Here is a 15,577-nt window from a genome sequence, read left to right on the forward strand (position 1 = left end):
AATCCCAATGCATGCAAAACTTTGAGCACAAAATCCCATTTAAGTCTATCGTAGTTTTTACTTAGATCTAATTTCAACAAAAAAAAAGCCAGTTTTACCTTTCTGCTTCTTCATGCTATGGATTACTAAGATCCATTCCCTGATTACTAGGGTCTTTATCCACAATTAATTCAACCACTACACTGTTTAACTCAAGTACAAGAATCAGGAAAAGTGAAATTACATAACTTTAGAACTTAGAAGAAGTTCACTTGTTTTACACTTGTGGCTTAGCTCATTTTGGGCTCAATCTCATTTCAATAGAGCCCACCAAAAAGTTTATTAAGGCCCCATTTGATAACTCTTTTTAGATGTCAGAACTTCAAATTATATATTTTCCAGATGGCTAGTGTCGTTTGTATTGCATCTAAATGGGTGATCTGAAATGCTTTTTAAGATCTGAAAGCCATAGACATTGGCTCGACTCTTAATGCGCTCATACACGTTTAAGAGGTGGCCAAAAGACGTAAATACCTCAGCATTTTTTTTGGAAAAGACGTGGAATGCCTCGTTTTAAACCAAACCCTAAACATTTGTGTTCTTCTCCGCCAAAGAAGACGAACAACGAACAACCAACCTTCGAACCATTGATCCGAGTTCCCCTCATCGTTTTTCCTACTCTCTGGTGCTTCTGTCTCTCTTTCTGCTAGTGTCGCTAGGGAGATGACAAGTTCCAATTATCCCTCCTTTACCTTGCCAAGATTCGATTTTCCTATTTCGAGTTCATGAGGAAGAAAGGATGTGGCCTCTTCGATCACATTTAGCAGAACCCAGTTTCCTTAGACCATGATTTCTCCCATAATTTATAAATTTTCTCCACCTGAATCAAATGAGTATCAATTATTTTCTTCTTTGAATGCTTCTCTAGTTGACCCATCTGAAGATACGAGTCTCTCAAATCCAAGGTCGACGACAGAAATTCCCAAACTTGAAGTACGGAGAAGGTGCTTTATTATTGTACTCGTTTATAGTGGTTTCATGCATTAGAATATTCGATTCTCTTTGCACTTTTGGTTTTTCTTGTTCTCAAATTAGATTCAAAATTACTGCTTGATTGTGTATACAATTATACCAATTTGCATTATATTCTGATAGAATTATTTTAAGGAGAATGGGAGAAGAATAATGGACCTGGCACACTGAAAATCAAATTTGTATTCATTAATTTCAATTGTTAATTTACTAGTTTGTTCGAATAGAACTGTGAAATAGAGAATATGAATAGCTTTATTAATTATTAATTAGTAACCACTAATTTTTATTGATTATTTTAATTTTTATTAAATTTTAATCATTTTTGTTATTTTTTAGTAGTGATTAATTACTTTTATTAATTTAATTATGTTATTTATTATTTATTTTTTGTAATTATTATTTATTTTATTAATTTTTTGTATGATTTCAATATTATTTTGAATTTGATAAATTATTTTATATGAAATAGTATAAATTGAGCTCAAATTTACTAAATAGTCTATTTCATGGGTAAAATAGTAAAATCAATACATTTCAGATGTTAAAGGTTTGGTCCAACACAAACAAGCTTAAGTATTCAAAGCCTCTAAAAAGTAGAAAAGCATCAATGCCTCTTTTCAGATTTCAAACACTGAATATCTTTTTAACTTTTCAGATTTCAGATTTCAAATTTATCAAATGCCACCTAAGTAAATGTCTGGTAAAAATTCAGAAAGCCAAATTTTCACGACCGTCAACCTCTTGTGGTGCTGGTTTGGGAGAGCTTTCACATAGCGGCTTCTAGATTTACAAGGTGGGTCCCATATAGAAAGCCTCAGGCCCTATTCATTTTTTCAAGATGCCATTTATTTGAATAAATGCATTCACTGATGTTCTTTTGATTCCTAAATAAGTTATACATTAACCTTTTTACCCATAAAAAATCATTATTAGAATGGGCAAATTTATCCTATTATGTTTTTCCAAATTTCCCTTACCACTTGGGATCAACAAGTGATAGATTTTGATAAAAAATTGGGAAAGCCTCAATGTGTTTTTGTTGAATTATGAAATCGACTATTCGTTGATATGAGTTTCAATAACTTATTCAACATGGTTCAATAAAAGCAACATGATCAAAGTTGAAGCCCTCCCAAATGGCCTCTTAGTTCCAATATCTTCATTGAAATAGCTGAACCAAAGTTAAGAAGCATAAGCCCTCCCAAACATGCCCAAAAGCTCTTGTTGTTTATAGTAGAGATATGGGTGGGTCTTCATCAAAGTTTGGAAGCGGCCTACCCCTTGTATGGCCCATTCTCTTCCCATCTTGGTCGGCATCATTGCTAAGAGTTGTTCCTGAGATGGCAATGGAGCGGGTTTGGGGAGGGTTTGTATATTTTAGACCCTATCCACCTCCCAACCTTACTTACCCCAAAGTCTGTTGTGAATTGGATTTTGAGAATCCAAACCCTCCTTACAAATGAAATTGCAAAACCTTCCCTACATTCAAGGGTAGGGTGGGTTGGGTTTAGAACCCATATCTAATTTCTTATTATTTATTGTTATTTATAAGCAAAGAAATAAGTAAAATAACATGAACAAACAACAAAATTTCTTATTATTTGATTAAGACATATAAAAAACATATAAACTATCAATTATCCTTTACATAAAATTCAAAATATCATTAAATTCAACACCTAATACATAAAGTCCATTTGCTTTCTAATGATATGCGGGTTGGGTTTGCCTAATACCATAATCTACTTATAACCATACAAGTTCTAGAATCCCAAAACATATTCTTGTCCCAAAATTTATCTGTCAAGTAAAAAAAATTAAAAAAAGGGAGTAAGAGGATGTACCCACGCATAGGATAAAAATTGCCATCCCCAATAAATTTAAATTTAGGTTCAAGTGAAAAGATGATTTTGCATAAACTACACCACACGTTTGTAATATTTCTGTAGGTCATCTTTAGTGACAAATGTGGGACCACTTGAATCGACACTACCTTCATGTCTGTTTTACAAGGCGTTTGTAGGTCTTACAAAGGAACATTTTCATATGCTTATTAGCATTGCTTAGAAAACATGAAATAAAATAAAGGATCATTTCATAAAACACCCTTTTATAACTTCATGAATTTATTAAAAGCTATCATATAGTTTGTATTTTACTCAAACACCCCCCGTAATTTGCAATTGATTTACCTGCCCTCCCAGACGATCAGTTCGCTGCGTAGAGCGTAATTCAGTCTGATTCTGGCATTTCTGGTTTAAAGCAAAAGAATTATAGAAGCAGAAGGTTTAGCACGACCAAAGGAGATCACAATGGCGAGTGATATTCCTTTGGACGATAAAGCAAAGAGAATGCGAGATCTGCTTTCGAGTTTCTACTCTCCAGATCCTTTAATGGCTGCCAACGCCGCTTCTGCGAAACAGGGCTCATTAGAGGCTATTAATACCACTGCCTTCGATCCCGATCAATACATGAATCTTCTGGTACGCGCAAGCCTTCGATATTTCCTTGCTGATGTTTATCTATTTGATCTCTCATTTGGATCTAATCTTGAATTCCAACAAGTATGACCTTCTAGGTGGAAGTACGGATTTATCTCCGTTTATTTTGAAACTAATGTAGAAACGTGGATTTTTTTTCTTAAATTTCCGTTAATAGTTGAAATTCTAGTTGTAGTTGATTGCAGCTCTAAGCTTGTAAAGGATCGTAGAATCAACTTATTGCAAAATAATTCGAAATTTCTGTTTCCTTAACGAAAATGAGGTGAATGAGGTTTTTAGTAGCTGATGGACTATTGAAATATGTGGTGATTTTCCATGAGATGTAGTAACCTTTTGAGCTAATTGCAATAGAGCTATTTATGCACATAGCTTCTTTGGACTGCTCTTCACTAAATTGTTAGGCATCGTTGTTGGAAAGCTACGGGAAAGGGCTATACGAAAATTCTTTACTTCATATAACTATCTCACCGAAAGCCATTGATCCGGAGATTCTAGTCTAGCAAAGACCAAGCCTTCGCCTCCCTAGAATTTTCACCTTTCAAAAACATTATCAAAGTTATTTGGCTTTGTCACAATCTAGTCATCGGAGCAGTTGCTCATGCCTCATACATGTCTTTTAACTTAATTATATGCAGTGACTTCGCCAAGATGCCAAACATCTCAGTATTCTCTCTCTCTCTCTCTCTCTCTGATTGGTAACAGAGAAATAAGGGTTCTAAGAACCCAGCCAAGTTCGTCAGACCTCAATGGAGAACCCACAAATACCCTTTCATATTTTCCATAAATCATTGTTCTAATGCTGGAATTCCTTTAACTGAACTAAGTATTATTTTTTTTACATTTTATTCCAAATATTTGTTTAATTTTCCATTGATGTTGTTGCTGCCGTATGCTCTTTTTCTTTCACTTTCTTGGGGGAGGGACTTCTCATGGAAATTAAATATTTACCTATCTTTTAAATTATTCAAATAAAACTTTTCTTGTATATTCTTCACCAGCAATGAGATATAAAGGTGTTCTCCAACACTAATCGAGTTTGTAAGGGATGAAAATGTAATGATTCCTCCTTGGAGCTATTCTTGTATTCTAACCCATTGTCCAAAATGCATAGAATCTTATATCTTGAGCTGAACCTCAAGAGGCAGACTTAAAATTTCATGTTTCCAAGTGCTATATGCAAATAAAATGTGTTTGACATCTTGATGCTTGACTTATTTCACAATTTTTTCTATGCATGCATCTTGAAGCTTAACTTATTTCACCTTGAGGCTTAACCATTGTCATACACTCATTGAATTACCTTTAGCGTCATATGTATTGACTCAATCTTAATGAATTTTGGGTGGCTTGGGATCCAAATAACTTGTTTAATAATTTGATAAGGCCATGGATTCTTACCCAGGAAACTCAACCAAGTCAGCTCAGCTTGATATGTTTTCTTCATTTTATCCATGTTATGTCCACACTTCTATTGTTTTAACTTGTGGCTTTATGTACACTTATTTAGTTCTTGACTCATGAGTTAACTACAAGTCATTGAGTATACTCAACCAAAAGGATCTTTCAAGTGGAATCCAGTTGAGTTCTTGCCTTCAAAACAATGGTTTAGGTGATAACTTAAATTGTTATTGTTTAAACCCTTTTGAGGCTCCATTTCATGTATTTGTTCTTTTGGTATGAATCTAAGTTTTGGGGTTTGGGTTGTAAAGTTTTTCCCCATTATTTGGCAACCATCTATTGGAATTGAATCCTGAAATAGGACTACCTTGTAAGATGAAATGTTGACCAAACATTATGTGCATTTAAATATGTTCATTGAAAAGGAAACCCTAACCGTCTTTTCTCTTGCTTCTATTTATTTATTTATTTACTTCTTTGGTCTATATGATGATTGAATCATTTACATTACCTTTTTTTATATGCACATATGTAGACTGAACATGGTAATTATTCATTGGTTTGTTTTTTTTTACATTTTTTTCATACTTTTTTACCCTTTCATTGATACTACATTTCCTTGTTGGAAATTTTTAGGTTCAAAAGTCAAACTTGGAGGGGCTTCTTAAAAGGCATGTTGAAATGGCAGCTGAAATCAAGAATCTTGATACTGACTTGCAAATGCTAGTATATGAAAATTACAACAAGTTCATTAGTGCAACAGACACAATTAAAAGGTAAAGGTGATGCTTTTTCTTACGTCACATTAACACTTCTTGTTCTAAATTTCTACCCTTTCAAAAGAACAAATAGAATCCTATACCAGAAACAATGAAGAAGTAGAGAGCATGGAATCCTGCATTAAGTTTGTAAAGGGCCAAGAGAAGCAATGAAATATCAACTATGGCAGTTGTTTTGACTGGAATGAACTATAACTGAGCTGTTGGAGATCCATGGTCATAAAAATCAGCTGGAGTTGGGGGTTGTGAATTTAACATATGTATTAGTCAAACATCTGTAATTAGATTTGATTAAGGTCTTTTCTGTGGATTAATACAACAGTTGGAGTTGACAAACCAACCTTTGTTTGATGGTTAGAGATTGGTTTGATTAAGGGCTTTTTTTTTAATGATTTTTTTTTATAACTAAGACAAATCCATAGGTGACCCATAAGATACTCCAACAAGGACTCTAATTACTAAAGCAACTCTAATAATACTTTCCTAATCCTACTAAAACTAACTTACTTTATAGACACCAAAAATTACTCAAAATAGTAATTATGAGAATTACTATAAATAGTCCAAAAGTTATCATATATATTAATTTTGAAACGATAAATTTCTTGAAAACTTATTCCTAAGACTTCCACAATTTTAACTTTGATCAGCAGTCTAGAATGGAAGAGGAAGAAGAGAAGAGAAAAACATAGCAGAAAAGAGAAGAAGATTTGCCAAAAAGTGTTAGGGACAGTGCCCTCCTTGACTTATATATTAAGGTGTTAAAAAATAAAGGGATATTACAAGAATACCCCTGATTACAACTTGTAGAGAGGATGGGTCGAATGGCCCATAGGCTGTTCTTATTTCTTTATGTTTATATTCTTTTTGTTAATGGACCTTTATGTTTCTTTGTGTTAGACAGTTTTGAATGCCCTTAGCTTCAATCAAAATTGATGTACTTTATGAGTTTATTGTAAATGAATAAAAATGCATATTTGATTCATGTTCCCTTGGTATGTTTCTGTGTAATACCCTTAAACTGGACACTTATTGAGACTCGTATTAGTTTAGAATGTTCACAGCCAGTGGTCTGGGGAGACCTATCCCAACAAGGCTGACACTGTGGTGCCACCAAGTCGGTTGGGGTGGCTTGTCTTAGCTACCGGGGTGAGACCCTAGGCACATACAGTGTGGGATTAATTGAATCTTTGAACTGAACCAGATTTCCAGTATTGCCCTGGACCTTGGAGATTGATGGACAAAACTGGAAAGTTACACCCGACCCCTAGACTCGATTATGATACTGCACTAGGTGTCGGATTGGTCTGTCTTTGATGTACCAATCAGTGAGATCCTTAGCGAGGGTCAAAACCTGGGTATGTTGGGACAATCCGAGAATTCATCTGAGTGGGTGATCATAGTGACAGGATCAGCCCCTTTGTCGGACAAAGGTAATGATCGGGGATGCACTCTCACTGTTGGAAACCAAGACTGCCGGCAGCCGATTTCAACCGTTGAAATTTGTTTTGCAAAGTATATTTTATATGAGATATAAAAGTATATACATTATGGTTTCTAAAATGTTTGCAGAAGGTTTTAATTCCCAGGATCCATATAAGTGGAGAGTGCAACACTGTTCCTTGCAGCCGAGGGAGAGGTCCTCTCTTGTCGGGCAGTGTATGATTATTATGGGCTGAGAGGTTAAGTGTAAGACCATTGAGGATAATACCTGATGGGATAATCTTGCATTTGCCCACAGTCCCTGGGTGTTACAAGGTGGCTTGGCTCAGGAACCACTTAGGGTAAGTGTTGGGCCCATAGAGCCCATTTGATGGGTTTCAGGGGGTGCACTGTCTTAACAGTGTATTCGACCAGACCTTGTAACAAAGGTTGGGCCGAACCCATGTGGCTGATGTGTAGATCAATGCTTGGGTCCCACGCCATACAGGAAAGCCCAACTGGGCAGCAGTTAGGAAGGTTAAGTGAGCACATAAGCTTAATGGGCCTAAAGCCCATTTCGAACTGGGCTATTTATTTAGTTAATTAAATGGACAAATTCTGAGATAGATTAGCAGATAGGATAGGGTCTTAACCCTATCCACTTAGAGAGTCCAGATCTGAATGTGATTCAGATCTAGAAACCTCCTAATGGGATTAGGATAAAGCTAATCTAATCTGCAGATAAGATAAGGGTTTATCCTTATCACTAGAAGAGAAGGCTGATCCAAATATGATTTGGATAAGCACCTCCTAATGGGATTAGGAGCTGATCTTTTTCAAGTTAACAAAAAGAAGGAGGGGGCGGCAGCCTTGAGAGAGACCAAGAAACACATTAGATCCTCTTTAGTGCTGAAATCAAGAAGAGAGAATTCTGCACCCTGTGAATACTCTCTTTCCGCCTCCCTGCTCTTGCCGCCCTGTTTGTTAGTTCGATCTCCAGCTGTGGGAGAAGTCAAGATTGGATCTTGACATCAGTTCTTTGAGAAAGGATTGAAAAGGAAGCTGTGCTCACGTTCCATCCTACTGTTTCTTGCAAAGGACAGAGTTTTGGGGGAAGAACACTGCTGATTCTGCTCCATCCTGCACTGCGCCATTTTCAGTGGGAGCAGTCTTTGGATCTTTCCTTGGGCATGAACACCTTCGTTGGGAGATATTACTTCTCCGTATCAGGTATTATTCTCTCCCATTCCTTTTGGTTCAGATCTGGTTCAGTTTAAGGTTTAAGATTGATCATTGAAAATATGATTTTCTAAATAGGGAATGTGATTCCCAGTTGAAGGGAGAGAAAATTTTTTGAAATTTGCCCTTTATTCCGCAATCTTTGGGCGTCCATGGGATGGATCTCTCATCCTTTCACTTTGTTTCTTTATGTTCTCGTTTAATTAGTTAATTGCCCAATTAAGGGCTTGGTTGTAATTATATTTTTAATGAAAAGGTTAGGGAAGGGAGAGAGGTTCGAACAACTCTTCTCATAAACCCTATTACAGCCAAACTCTTCTTCTTCTCTCTTCTTTTTCTTCTTTCTTTGCTGCTGATATCTACCTTGTTTTCATACCTTTTAAATCAGTCCTCTCATTCTTTTGGACTGTTTTTCTTCTTGGTATCAGAGCAGGCTCCTTTTTTTTCCCTTTTTTTTTCCCCATACATAGTGTGTATGGAGAGCTGAATCGAATGAGTGATTGAAGAAAGTATTCAACCCAGTTGGTAGTGGTCTTTTGGAGAAAAGGAAGCTGTCTTGTTCATTATTTTTCAGTCCTTGGAGTTTTTGCCCAAAGCCCTAATCAATTGGAGAATTCTGATTGCGGGCCCCACAAGGAGCTTCACCTTGGTGCTCAGTGACTGAAGGGGTTCTCTTTCTTTATCTTGAAGATCGATCCATGTCTTGTGTAGTTCTATGAAGCCTACAAGGAGCGGCTGCAATTTTCTTATTTATCTCAAGTTCCAAGTGAGACGCAACTGGAAATTAAGACTTCATAGAGGTTGGTACTTGGTGTCTGCCTTTTCATGTCTTCCTTGTTTATCATTTGAGTTGTTTGAAGTTCTTTTGGAGTTGTTTGAGGAAGATGGATGTCTCTGGAATTGAGAATAAGTTTGGTGCAAAGTTCGGACAGGTTCCAGGAGCACCCGTAGACTCTTTATTAGCTGTGACCACAGTCAAGCTTAATGGGACTATCTAGCATGGTCACAATCAGTAAAGATACATATTTGTATCAGAGGCAAGTGGGGGTATCTCTCCGGGAGTAAGAAAGCACCACCAAAAGATGACCCATCTTATGAGGAATGGTTGCAAGAGAATTACACTATTATTGGATGGTTAGTGAATTTGATGCAATTACAAATTAGTCAACACTATTTATGGATGAATTCAGCTAAGAAAATATGGGATAGTGTTGCTGAAACCTATTCCCAAAAATTGAATGTGGCCAAGGCATATAAGTTAAGGAGTGATGTGAATAATCTAAGGTAGGGGGAGAGACCTCTAGCAGTATACTTCTCAATGCTGAAATCCTTGTGGCAAGAGATAGATATAATGGAAACAGTTGTTTGGGAAAGCACAAATGATGCTGAGAGTCTGAGACATACAAAAAATTAGTTGAGAGGAATAGGGTTTTTGAATTCTTGATAGGGCTGAATCCAGAGTTTGATATTACCAGACGAAATATCCTAGCTAAGGATAATGAATCTTGGTCCAGGTTCAAGGGACTATCCCAAGTGACCATTTTGCTAATATGGGGCTGAAACCTAAGATGATTCCAAGTAGTTTAGGCGGTTTAGGGAAGAATGAGGTTATATGTGAGTACTGCAAGAAACCCAAACATACAAAAGATAAATGTTGGAAACTACACTCAGAACTTCTTCCACCTTGTTTTCAAAAGAAGGTTGATAATGGGAAGTTAGGAAGTGTCAATACAGCCACAGTCTTAGATAATGACAGGTGTTTCACAGATGAGATGACTGTAGTGAACAGTTAGCTGTTATGAAGGCAAAAGTATGGGAGGATTATCAACCACCTTGAGAGTGTAGCCGCCTCCAACTCTTCGGGCAATCCAATTACTTCTACATTTTCACATTTAGGCATACATGCTATTGCCACCAATCATGCAACTATCTCAGGTAATCGTAGGATCCCTTGGATTATTGACTCTAGTGCTTCTGATCGTATGACAAGCATTTCCACTATGTTTAGCTCTTATGATTTGCTTCTTGGCCATGATAAGATTACCCTAGCCGATGGCTCACTTGCTCCTATCTCTGGCAAGGGAGTCATCAAGGCTACATACTCTCTTTCTCTTTTTTCTATCCTTCACGTCCCTAGACTAAATATTAATTTGATGTCCGTGAGTAGCCTAACTAAATCCTTAAACTGTAGTGTAACCTGCTTCCCTTCTTATTGTGTTTTTCAGGACACGAAGTCTCAGAAAGTGATTGGGATTGGCCGTGAGGTGAATGGAATATATCTGTTGGATACTCCTGAACAAAGCCAAGGATAACTTGGAAGAGCTGCTTTTGGATCTACTTCTTCAGAGTCTTTTAGTCGTGTTATGTTATGTCATTTTTGTTTGGGTCATTTATCTTTTTCTGCTTCAAGTCATTTATTCCCACAATTGTTTAAGGGAATTAACTTGTCTAGCCTTCATTGTGAGTCCTGTGAGTTATCAAAGCATTGTAGAAACAATTATCATTTGAGTAATAAAAGATCCTCCTTTCCTTTTCATATTGTGCACTCTGATGTGTGGGGGCCATACCACTTACCCTCTATGGGAGGTTATAGATACTTTATCTTGTTCATTGACGATTTCTCTTGGTATACTTGGTTATTTTTTATGAGATCTTGAGATGAAGTTCCTAAGCTTGTGAGGTAGCTCTATGAATCTGTTCTTACCCAGTTTGATACAAGAACCAAAATATTCAGATCCGATAATGCAAAAGAATACTTTGAGACAAACCTAACCTCTTATCTCACTGATTTTGGGGTCATTCACTAGAGTTCTTATGTTCGTACTTTGGAACAAAATGGATTATCTGAGAGGAAGAACTGTCACATAGTTGAAGTTGCAAGAAGCATTTTGTTTGCCTCACATGCTCCTACAAGATCCTAGGGGGATGTTGTTCTCACTGCAACCTACCTAATCAATCGTATGCCATACAGAGTATTGAGCTTTAAGTCCCTTTTTAACCTCCTTTATCCAGATAAGGACCATTTTTCTATTCCCCTTAGTGTCTTTGGTTGCACTTGTTATGCACACATTTCTAGTACCCAAAGACATAAATTTGAACCAAAGGCCCATAAGTGCATCTTCTTTGGTTATGCCTCCACACAGAAAGGTTATTGATGTTTTGATCCTAGCACTGGGACTCGTTATGTTTCAATAGATATTACTTTTGTTGAGTCCACTCCTTTCTATGGTTCATCTCGAGGGGAGCATTGTTCATAGGGGGAGCATTTGTCATAGTTGTTTGGACTCCCCCTTCTTGTCCCTGTTGAGTCTCCACTTGAGTCTCCTTCTATTCCTGATGAGTCAAAGGGAGGAAGGAGGAGAATCTCAAAACAAGGTTTATAATAGGAAAAAGAGACAGCCGTGTCTACTACAAAGTTCAGTCAGGAAGAGGGGAAAGGAAAGGAAAGGAATGAAGTTAACAAAACAAGGAAGGGGGTAGGAGAGGAGGTAACTGTGCACTCCCCTCAAATTGTTCGAACTGATTTAGAGGTAATACGCGATGGGGAGGTTAATATAGAAAAGTTGGTAGAGAGGGAGGTTTAGATTGGGAAATTACTTGGTTAGTCTTCTGGGGTGGGGAAGGTTTTGCCAAAATTGCGTTTGAATAATAACACTTTTAGTGCCTTTATGAAGGCACTTCTTAAACATAAGCTCTCAAACTCTCTCTCTCTCTCTCTAGCATATTCGAGCATGCCTTTATGAAGGAGAAATTGAACCCATCTAGCCCCAGTGCCTTATTTCCATTTAACCCTTTCAGTGCCTCCTTAGTTTCTTCTAACCCAAACTCCCTCTCTAGCCAGCTTATTGATGTATCTTTCAGCTTCTTTGGAACTAACTCTCCAATACCAATCCAGTTCCATCTTCTTGAAGAGTAAAGATTCTTATAGAAGCCCACCACCTTCTCTTGAATTCCTACTCAAGATTCTATCAATTCATCCCACCACCTGAATCCTTGAAATGAGGTTCCTTCTTCTTGCATTACCATAGGAATGAAAAAAAGCTGTGTTTCTATCTCCCACTTTCAGCCATGTCAATCTTGACTTTTGTCTCCAAGACTCTTCCTCTCTTAAAATTAATCTTCTCAGTTCTGAATCTAACCTTTCCCTCTCCAATTTCTCCTCTCTTGTAGTCGTACTTTCCTCTTCTAATTTGTCAAGAATAGCCATTTTCTCTAAGATCTCCTTCTTTCTTCTCCCTACCTCCCCGAAAATTGACAAGCTCTAGCTCTTTATCTCTCCCTTCAACGGCTGCAGTTTTCTGATCAGTCTAAAACCATCTGCCCCTTCTACTCATCCCACTTATCTTCCACCTACTCCAGAAAATTTGGATGATCTAGCCACCTGTTCTCAAACTTAAAAGGTTTAGGTCCCGAGAACTCCACAACTTGCCTAAGTAGAATTGGTTTGTGATCAAACAGGAAAAAAGGAAGAGCTTCTTGACACAGATCTCCCATGTGCTCCTCCCAATCTCCTGAATAAAGGAATCTGTCCAATCTAGTGATTTAAAAGGCACGCCTAGGTGCACAGGCAAGGTGCATTTTAGGGTAGGTACCTCGCCCTAGTCATAGACGTAGCACTTTCAAAAGGTGCATGCCTAGTGTGCCTCGGCATCCGCTTGATGCGCCTTTCGACTTAGACCAGGCATGCGCACCTTTTGAAAATTTTATGCTTTTTTGATTTTTCTGAACCTAGCAGCTGGGAGCCCTCGGCCCCCCGACGACGCCTCTCGAGGCAAGCCCAAACAAGTCCATGTTATTGTCTTAAATTCTTAATTTTCACACAAAAATAATGATTTTATAATTTTAATTTCCTTTTAAGAAGATATTTTATTAAGATGAATGAATGGACAATATTGCTAATGTTGCTAATGAACAACATTAGCAAAAAATAATGATTTTATAATTTTAATTTAAGACCCTAACATGAACTTGTTTGGACTTGCTTTGAGGAAGTGGCACAAAGGCGGTTCGTAGAATCAGGAATGTAATATGTTTTGCATCACATTAGCTACTTGAAGTAATGCAATTGAGGAAAAAAAGAGATTATGGGTTTTACATGCTTGAAAATGTTTTTTATGTTTGTTTTATTTTTAAATTTTCATTTGAATATGCTTTACATGTTATGTTTATGTATTTTAATTTTAGATAATAGTTTTTAAAACATTTATTTTAAATTTTAAGTTTATATTTTTTATTAATATTATGCTTAATATTGTTTTGATTTTTTTTTGCATTTTTCTGACTTTTTTTTAGTTTTTAGCATTTTTTTTTGTATTTTTGTGCCTTGCTTCAAAAAGGCACGTGCCTCGGGTGCAAATTGGCCCCCCTGTACCTTTTTTGCGCCTTGCACTTTTTTTTTTGAAAGAAAGATAACCGGATTTCATTAAAGAAAGAACAGGTGCATGAGAAAATGTACAGAAGAAAAGGGGAGGATCCCCAAGAGATTACAAAGGAGGAAGCTTATCACTATACAAGTGATCCAAAAACACGCCACACTTGGCTAAGCCATCTGCTATTTGATTTTGCTCCCTTGGAATCCAAACTAAAGTAGCATTTAAACAGTCCAGAGAGTTCCTAGCCTCTACCAAATAATGGCTCAATCTCCAAGGTCCCCCCTCCTTGTTTCTAAGCCACTTTATGGTATTTTCTAAGTCACCGGCAATGGTTAAGTTCTGAATTCCCAAATTTTTTATTATTCTGATTCTAGTGAGAGCAGCCATCACCTCAGCCTTTGTGGAGTCAGCCAATCCAATTGGACCACTGAAAGTCCAGCATATGTTGCCCCTTTCATTTCTTACTGTGCCTCCAATGCCAGCTAAACCAGGGCTACCTAGAGCACTTCCATCAAAGTTAAGGGTCTTCTTATCACTGAGAACAACCATTTGTCTCGGGATTGTTTGACGAGGGTGTGAAAGAAAGAGAAAAGAGTGAAGCTCTCTGTTGAGATCATTGATGGAGATTCCTTCGTACAAGTCTGAATTGACTGTCCAGAGGTTACAGAGGTATGGTATATCAGAAATTAATTCTTCAAGGGGCCTATATTTATTTTCAAAAAGAGACGTTTGTTTCTTTCATCCCAAAGTCTCCAAGTCACTGCATGAAAAACAGATTGCCAATAAATTTTTTCCCTTTTGCTTAGTCCTATTCCTCGCCACTGTTGCAAGAAGTCTTGAATGTGCTCTGATATAACCCAATTATAACCTGTCATTCTCAAGAAATGAAGCCAGATGTTTTGGGTGAATTTTCAGTGAAGCAAGATGTATCTGCTGATTCACCATCATTCAGACCTAAGATGCAGACATGAGGTGAGATAGAGAGTCTTCCCAAATGTTTCTTCTGCAGGAGATCAATAGTATTTAATCTCTGAAAGCAAGCTTCCCATACAAAAAAACAGACTCTGGTTGGGATATGGCTGCACCAAATCTTTTTGAAGGGAAAGGAGGAGTTAAGTTCACCTGCAGTCAGAGCCTTGAACATAGACTTAGCGCCTTGCACTTTTAAAACATTAGTCCAATCTCCTCAGAATGGGAGGAGATTGGCCATTTGTCCAAGTGAATCTGCAAACCTTCTCATTAAACCATTTCTTCTGATAAAATCTGCAAACCTTCTCATCCCTACTCTTTCTCTATCATCCCTCCCCCTCCCCCCCGCCTCCTGGTCTTACCTCCTCCAGCTCCTCCCAAAACTCCACTCTTGCTGCCTCTCCATTAGGACCATAAACATTCGAAAGTACCCACTACCAGCCCCCATCTACCAACCTAAAAGTAGATCGATATTGAAAACACTCCCCTTTTTTCTCCAATTTTCTTTAGGCTTCTTGAATCCCATATTACCACCGAACCCCCAGAGAGACACACCGCACTCACCTCTGCCCAATCCCCACTATTATCACCCCATATCTCATTTTTCTTGCAGCAGCACAACTTCAGGCTTAAATTTTCTCAACATATTCCTAACTATTGTTCTTCTCTTACTTTCTCTCAAACCCCTCACATTCCAGGAAACCAATTTCATCTTCTGTATTCTGCTTTGTCCCCTACCCCCCCCCCCCCCCCCACACACACACACACAACTTCCTTGTATTTTCCTCTATACTCCTCGTCAACTAAATCGTCCTCCCTCCCTGCCCCTTCCTCCCAACTGTCTACCTTCCCCAATCTTTTTTTTTTTTTTTATTTCTCCCCT

At 37.5% G+C, this 15,577-nt stretch overlaps 1 protein-coding gene across 1 annotated transcript in view; it reads left to right on the forward strand.

Annotated features, from left to right (window-relative positions):
- Positions 1 to 3,175: 3,175 nt before the first annotated feature.
- The window catches only part of LOC148861306 (Vps51/Vps67 family (components of vesicular transport) protein), a 93,522-nt gene continuing 81,120 nt past the window's right edge, over positions 3,176 to 15,577 (forward strand). The window contains exons 1-2 of the mRNA XM_088985665.1: positions 3,176 to 3,497; positions 5,550 to 5,689. Coding sequence (XP_088841791.1) covers positions 3,327 to 3,497; positions 5,550 to 5,689 — 311 coding nt within the window. The 5' untranslated portion in view covers positions 3,176 to 3,326. The remainder of the gene's footprint in view (positions 3,498 to 5,549; positions 5,690 to 15,577) is intronic.

The sequence above is a fragment of the Nelumbo lutea genome, chromosome 4 (genome assembly GCF_056320005.1).
Source record: "Nelumbo lutea isolate HS-2025 chromosome 4, American lotus-T2T, whole genome shotgun sequence".
Taxonomy (NCBI): Eukaryota; Viridiplantae; Streptophyta; class Magnoliopsida; order Proteales; family Nelumbonaceae; genus Nelumbo; species Nelumbo lutea.